Here is an 8,329-nt window from a genome sequence, read left to right as displayed (position 1 = left end):
GGGAGGGGGGGGGGGGGGAGGAACTTTTGAGGTCAGGATTTAAAAATAACGGAACAAGAGCTCATGTATTAGGGGCCAGACCCTGCAAGGGATGCAAGGTCTATACTACTGGCCGCAAAAGATCAGCAAAGTCATCGCACGTGTTGGAACCTGTTGGCTTCTAACTCCAACAGGCACCATCGTGTGCTCCTTGATCAGAATTATGCACTTGATGGTATCAAATTCCTGTGTTATTTTCTCTACCTGAGCTCTAGTTAGCTCAGCTCTCCAAGAATAAATATTCACAATTCTGCACCCATAATGGAGGCTCCTGGAAAAAAGAACCAATCACTACCACTCCATTCAAAAGCTGTGAAACTGATCTGGAGTTGAAAAAGCAAGGAAGTTTGCTTTTCTCTTTCAGGCTATGGATACAAAGGGGGAGTAGGATGAGATTTGACTTCTAAGAACTTGAAAGAAAAGGCATAATTTTTTTTCAAAATGACCTAGGTAAAAAATTGACCATCTCATTTTAAAGAGAAGTATGAACGTAAGCTCAAATGACTTTCATCTAGGCTTTGAGAAAAATTTCCCCAAGGTGAGCTGAAAAAATTGGTTTAATTCACTAACCACAGTTCATACTTTTTATAGTATAACAGGTAAAAATTAGTGCTTAACAAAATGTAGTTTTAAGTGCGTACCATGTTTTGATAAAAAAGCTTCTGTATCTAAAATATTAAACTTGTGTTTAATAATTGGAAGTGTTGGTTTTGTGCATTTAAATTCAAGTTGCCATCTTAGCTTGATACAAATAGAAACAAAAAAGTTAATCTAGTGAATAAGAAATATTTTACCTTTTATAGCATACTACTAAAATGCAGGATTTCTAACAATCCAAATATGTTAAGCTACACACATTGTACCTAGGATACATGTACCAAATCTACTGTCAAAACCTGTATTTAGTTGTAAATCAACACGGTTTAACTGTTACATCAACCAATAAAAATAAAACTCACACAGAGAAAGTTGCTAAAAATCAATTATTTGAAGTCAGGCTTGTGGCTTTCTGGTTTAAATCAATCTACTGTTCAGAACAATTTTAAATTTCAGCCAATTAACATATCCATTTAAGCACTTCAAGCCGTAAGCCACTCTAGACAATGATGGGTAATTCACCAGACAAAAGTACTTGAAAAAGTGGACCCCTAACTCAATCCAGTTCCAATGACTGATTATTCCACATACAACAGCCCAGACACCTTCGTTTTTATAGCCGTATGTAATTGACTTTTGAAACATAAATGACATTTTCATTGCTTAAGAGACGCAGGGAAAGCTATTACATACCTTGATATATTTGCTATTAAATGATCTTTCATTCCAGATCTGTAAAACAAGTATGACAAGCAGTTTAGAACACACACACACACAAATCCATCAATGCAAGAAAGGAAAGATTTGCTCTACATGATTACAAAGCCACTAATTAATCCCCAGGTTTAAGGTGCACAGCTCCAACTTGTTTTTGTTACAGGTATCTCAAGAGAATAGTTTTTACTAAAAATTCAAAACAACTGTTTATTTCCCTAGAGAAACCTACCTCCTTCCTTCTGAAGAGAAATAACCAAATATTGCCAGAGGTCTACTATGGCTAGGTGATCATTACAAAGGTTTATGACTGCAGATATAAAATTTAGTGTTTGATGGGAAGTCTCTTCAGGAAACCCATCAAAATATGGAAGGAAAGAGCTTCTGTCATTCATCATACATTAAGGAACAAATGATGTTATCCACTGAGCAATACAAATTGCAATTCTGAAAGGAAGAAAATTATAAGTAAGTAAGTGGTAGTCTGGCAAATAGGGGTAGTGCCAACTGGCACTCTGCACAATCTTTGCTACTTCCCTATATTCGAGATTAACTGCCAAGAGAACAAAACGCATCATCAGCAAGAACAGAACTTCTCCTTTCTTAGAACTATTCATAATAAACTTTTTAAAGGTCAAACACTGCATAGTGCATGGTATTCAGTACAGAAACCAGACACTGCGTGACCCAAATAATTCTCAGAAGTTTTGAAAACCACAGGCTCCATGCTGTTCTTAGCAAGGTAAAGATTCCAAAAGCAAGATACAAACTAAACTAAAAACTTAGGAGGGCACATTTACACAAGACACTACTGTGCAGTGGTTATTGCACATTTATTTAGTACTTGTATTAGCAAGTACAAAATAATCGCACAGTAACTGGAGTTACTGCACAGTAAGGCCAGCGAACGTTTTAAGTGACGCTACAGCACAGTAGCCTAATAATACTGTGCAGTAGCATATTAGCACTGTCCATGCTGTGTCACGCTACCGGCCAGTATTATTAAGCTACTGAGCAGTTAGCATCTTGTGTAAGATGTGCCCAAAGAGCATCTTCATTATTTACCAACTTGAGGACTCAGGAATACTGAAGGCTTGAGATGCACTGTAGATTTGTAGAAGACAAATATGTCTTTCGTGATTGCAGCAGGGTGTATGCTACAGACTCACTGGAGCCCAGGGACTAGTAACAGAACTATAGTTAACCTGGTTTCCACATCTTCCTAGTTAAAATGTGGAACACCTGCCATAAAACAGTGAAATGCATTCAATCTCCGTAGCAGATGAAATTTGAAATAAATCAGAAGCAAAACCCACAAGTTTCAACAGAAATATACTAGGGCTGAGATCAGGCAGATACAGTTTTCTTAGAAATGCATTTTAGAGGAAGTCTAAAAAATTCCAAGCAATCTCAATCTGAGAGCAGTTTTCTAGATGGTGCTGCTTCTAATCTTAATCCAAGGAATAAGAATATTTCTTTAAACTGGAAAATAAGTGCAGTTTCCATGGTTCCACACTACTTTATAAATATAGATACATTAGTGTGTGATGTGTATTGTAATGTGGTTGTCCATTGCCAAGCAATGGCTGCACCTCAATATGCAAGATAGGTCACATAACCTGAGCCTGGCAAGTTCTCACACCTCAATTACTGCATTTTGATTAAGTAACCTATGGCCTTCACATAAAACATGTAGAATGAAACAAGTCAAAGTCAAGTGGTCATTTGATAGTTTCCATAGGATTCTGAAACCCTCAAATTCTGAAAACAAACTTTGCAATCATCTATAGTAAAACAATGCCAGTCCATATAAATGCTCTCTTAAAAGCCAGGAGTAATAGCACAAGTTTCTGATTATGGAGGATTTTTAACTGTCTGCCAAAGAGTGATGGGAGATAGGAGGCAGTGGAGAGGGGCAGAGAATAAAATCTTGGTCCCTGAGCTCTTGACAAAAAGATTGTCAAATAAACCCAAGATTTAAGCTCTACTAACCCCAATATAATCGATGTCCAAATCATGATATTGCTTTGCAGCTGAGATCCAGGAAACAACATAGTAAACAGTGACATCAGGATAATCATAGGGCCAGTTCTCACCCCTCCCTATCCATCCAGGAAATGTCCACGGTAACCCTGAAAGAGAAAACAGAATACAAATGAACAAAAGCAGTTAAATGTGTATTCCGTACTTATCAATATGCAACAAGAACAAGCCCTCTCCCACATGCTGTTCAAAGACACAGGGCCAGATGCCCACTGCAAAGAACAGCACTTCCATTGGACAAAAAAAGCATAGTTTTGCTGACTACTAGCTGAGACTACCCCAAGCACAACCTTAGCAAAAATAATTATAGTTTTATAGAAACCTATAACTGTTATTCATTGTCTGTCATAGATCTTATCCTCACTGGCTGAGGTCAGAGCTGTGTCCAGTAAAACTCACAGCGCATATTTAAATATAATGAGGCTCAGCACCCATCCTTATGGCTAACCCCCCCTCAAAAAAAAAAAAAAAAAAAAAAAAAAAAAAAAAAAAACCAACAAGTAATACAACCTCTCATAAGTAAAGAAAAAAAAAAAAAAAACACATCACTGAACAGTTTTATTATATTATTGTTGCCTCTTTTCAAGGAACCTAAGCTGGACAAGGGTAAGCCTCTATTTGTTGAGTTTTTGATTACTAACAGCTTCAGTGCAGAAACACCGATCATTAGAAAAGAACAGTCAATTAACTGGATATTCAAAATGGTCTAGAAGCAGTAAGTAAGGGTTAGTGACAGATCATATTTTACATGTTCCCTGCCTCTTTCTTCTTCCAATCTCACCCCCACAATCTACCACCTTTACCTTCTTCACTTACCTCTGCAATTATCCTTAAAAACAAATCCCACATCCACTTCTTCCTCCTTATCATAGATCTGGCCATTCTCCTTCCCTCCCTTTTTATCCTATTCATACCACAACCACCACCTCCACTGCTGCCAGGGGCCCACATCCAAAACCTTACCCTCTTGCTCCACCTCTCTGCCTGCCTCTAGGGAATGCCTACTCCATCTCAGTGATTATTTTTAAATCCTTTTATCTCCCTCACCTGCTATCTCCTCATCCTGGTACTGACAGAAGCCTGAACACTCTTGCCTAAAACTATACACTGTTTCTCTGACACTATTACATATGATGGCCATTGCACAAAGTGATCTTCCTTTCCTACCCAATCCTGTTCCCTTTCTCTGCTCAGTATACTCACTTATATCAAATGTTTTCCTGAGCACTCTTTAAAGACCTGCCCTTTACTTCATGTTCACCTAAGTCTCAGTACCAATGAAATCCTGATCCTCACTACAGTCCAGAGGCACTTCCAAAATGAATAACCTAGTCTGTTTTCCCTTGCATTGTCTGGTTCAGTTCCCCTTTCAGACAAAGAGTTGGATCTTTTGTTTGTTCTTACTCCAAAAGATAGCTCTCAAATTTTGCAGTCGTTATAAATCATTAAGCAACACTCAATTGCAAAAAGTACTTAACAGACAACTTTGGCCCAGGGGCTAGAATAGTAAAGGAGGTTGTGAAAAAAGGAAGAGAGAGTTGGGTAAGCTAGATTTGTTAGGAGTAGGAAGTTAATGGACAGAAGCAAATAATCTAGAAACCAGACAGGAAAAACCAGAAAGGGCAGTCTACTTTGCAATAGTTTGGGAAAAGGATTTTTTAATCACTTAAGGGGATTAAAACAGTAAACCATAGCTCTTTAGTATTTAAAGAAATCTAGAACATTTGTATGCACTTTAAACTTGTGGCTTTTCTGGATAGATCATCGGCAATTAATACGCCTCATTTTGTAACATGTCACCAGTTGGGCAGCGCTGTAAACTGCTCAATTTGGAAACTGCATAGTGTATAAATGAATGAGTTATACACAAGAATCAAGTCACATGCCATAAGAGGCATCATCATCTTGCTGATACAATGCATAGGTAGAAATTGGTGCCCAGATAAACTAAAATTTAGCCAGAACCAATTATAACACTGTACATTTGTGTAATGCATTTTTCACTGCAGCTTCAGTGTATCGTTCCATTACTGTCTAAATCATAGAACTCGGGGTACCTCAGTCTGTACTGAACAGACACTCACAACACTTCTATAAACTTGAGATGAACAAGTTATATTTCCTAAAGTCAGTAGTTGAGAGAATATAGCAGATATATGAAGATGACTGTGGCTGTGGTGAGATGTTACATCTAGAATGCTACAGAAGCCTCTATATTATTACAAAAGTTGAAAGGACAGAAGTGTAATTCACCCCCTCCCCCACAATGCCACTATGAAATGGCAAAGTTCCTCAAAGGCATACCTGGATGAAACAGTAACTTCTCTGTAGTGCTCTGTAGCATATACACATAGTGCACTGCTACAGGGGGACATTAAATCATTCCCCTAGTATCCCACAGTGCTAGCAGAGGATGAAGAATGAGGGGGCACCAGGGGAAGCAGGGCAAAGGGGAGGGGGGGGGGGGAAGAAAAAAAGCCCACGCAGTTAATCAATGCTGTCTAGGTGCTCCATGACAGCCCCTCTATCAAGGGTAGCCATATACCAGAGTCCATGCTGTTGCTCCAGATAACTACAGCAGGTATAGCTGGCTACCAAACAGCTATAACAGTGGTCCCCCTTCCACAAGGCCATCTGTGATAAGATTCCCCTAAAGGAAGAATGGGAGTGAGGGGGGAAGGTAAGCAAGGGAGCAGAGCAGAAACCCCCATCACCCTCTGCAAGGGCACATCTTTGCCTCCTAACAAGGGAACTGTAAAAGAGTAGTATGGAACATACATTAGACAAATGTAGGACTTTAACTTGTTGCTCAAACACCCAGCTCTTGTGTTAGTTATCTAACATGCTTCTCACACCAGCTGCTTTGGTTTGGTAATTAAGTCTGAGCATAGTCACTAGCTGGCACCAGGAAGTCCATATATGAAGTCAGCGCCTAAGGTATGTTTACAGTCCTACATTTACTACTGAAATATTGTTCCTTCAACAGGAAGAGCAAGACAAGCTGGCCAATTTGCTTCATTAAAATTAATAAGCACATTAAGAATCAAGTATTAAATCCCATTTAAAAACAGAGCATCCAGAAACCAGAACCTTAAAGCAGTTACCGATCAATTTAATATTGGGGTTCCTCTTTTTAGCTTCTTTCATCAGCCACCACTCATAGCCTCGGAAATAGTTCTCATCATTTTCATAGTGCATGTGAGATGGTTCAGTACCATCTATATAGAGAAAGAAAATAAATTAGCAACTTGTCGCTGTGCCATGACAGACTCTTACGTATCAGTGTTTTCCGTGTTGCTCATCACTATATTATGCAAGTACAGCTTACTTTTCAATCCACATCAAAGAATGAGTGAAGTAAAATAAACTATCGGACTGAACAGGCAGGTCTAGCAACTGTTCACTTTTAGCTTATTGGTCAAAAATAAGGTACAGTACAGTAATCATATTAAGTAAACTGTCAGTTTAGTATTTCCATACCCCTCCTTCCAAAAGGGACTCCAACCTGTTCTTGTAGCTTCTGTTAGCACAATAATATTGAGGGACAGAAAAAAAGCTGAGTCTATATTCAATATTCCTTTTGACAGAGCAATTACAGCATTAACATTACTGAACCAGGAAAAGGAAGAAAGCATTTTCACCACCATAAGAAATGCTGGAACTGAAACAGTGCAACAGAGGTTTCAAACACGTTTGCTTCTTGGGGAAGGGAAAAAAAGAGTGGGGAATTTTTATGAAACTGAGAAGCTATCTAAAGTTAAATTGTTTCATAGACAAAGGGAGTTCCCTTTTTCTGTAGGACCTTGCATTACAATTTCTATGGCATTTTACCATTCCTAGAGGAGACTGTGGAATTCACATGTATAACACTGGTTTCACAAAACTGTAAGCTGTGAAATGAAACATAACGGACTACCACCACTATATACAATGCCACCTAGCTATGTACAGAAATGGTTAACTATTTGTGCATGCAACTGCAGTCATTAGAGTTGTTGGCTGTAGTCATTTTGGTCTAAGGACATAGACAGGCAAGGTTCTTTGGGTAAATGTGATATCTTTTATTAAACCAACTAAAATAGTTGGGGGAAAAAAACTGCAAGCTTTCAGGCACAAACTCCCTTCTTCAAACATTGGGAGACTCACTGCAGTAATTATGCATTCAAACCCTGGGCCCAAAGGACCCAAAAGCATGCACATCTGTTGATCTTCAGTTTTCTTCTGCATCTACATCTTAAAAGAGCTGCAAAAGCAGCAGATGTAATTAGGGAAGGTATTTGGAGAAAATGGGAAACTCAGAAATGAACGAAAGAACCAACCACAGATAAAACCTGCAGACATCAACTACCACAGGTTTAAATTTATAAACTACTCTTTAATAGTCCAAGTATGTTGCACACCTAGATTACATGAGGTCAAGTATAACCCTTGAATCATTATGGCAATCTGAACACTGGTTTCATTTTCTTAAAAACGGCCAATTCTCACTATTTCTTAATAGAAGTGAGGCATTCCTTAGAATATTTTATGGAATTTTAAGGCAGATTACGTTATAAGTAGACTAAAATGTAGTGTCATAACTGGAAGTTTACATTCCCATCCCCCAAGCAGGACTCCCAGGCAAATATGAAAACTGTAATCTATACCACAGCTCGTAGGAAAATGGCAGATTTTCCAATGTCAATGAGAGTAGAACCTTGCTAAACAACTGACTTGTTTCTGAGGTGGAGTCCCATATGCAAGCATTAGCCCTTCAAGTGAACTGACATTTTAGAGACAAGTACTATCTAAACCAGGAGGATTTCATCTATTGCATCACCAAACTGTTTAAAGTGCAAACCATGCATTCATACCTGTGGACTGACCATCACCTCCAATCTCAACCTTGAGCATATGCAGAGAGGCACCAAAATTCGGCTTGGGAGACAGGGAAAGA

The 8,329-nt window shown here is 38.6% G+C and overlaps 1 protein-coding gene across 1 annotated transcript in view; it reads right to left on the bottom strand.

Moving 5' to 3' along the window:
- The window catches only part of GALC (galactosylceramidase), a 56,124-nt gene that overhangs the window by 40,144 nt on the left and 7,651 nt on the right, over nt 1-8,329 (bottom strand). The window contains exons 3-6 of the mRNA XM_006034347.3: nt 8,247-8,310; nt 6,498-6,611; nt 3,343-3,482; nt 1,330-1,368 (exon numbers count right to left, since the gene is read on the bottom strand). Coding sequence (XP_006034409.1) covers nt 1,330-1,368; nt 3,343-3,482; nt 6,498-6,611; nt 8,247-8,310 — 357 coding nt within the window. The remainder of the gene's footprint in view (nt 1-1,329; nt 1,369-3,342; nt 3,483-6,497; nt 6,612-8,246; nt 8,311-8,329) is intronic.

This window comes from Alligator sinensis, unplaced genomic scaffold (assembly GCF_000455745.1).
Source record: "Alligator sinensis unplaced genomic scaffold, ASM45574v1 scaffold68_1, whole genome shotgun sequence".
Taxonomy (NCBI): Eukaryota; Metazoa; Chordata; order Crocodylia; family Alligatoridae; genus Alligator; species Alligator sinensis.
This window is presented reverse-complemented; position numbering and strand designations above follow the sequence as displayed.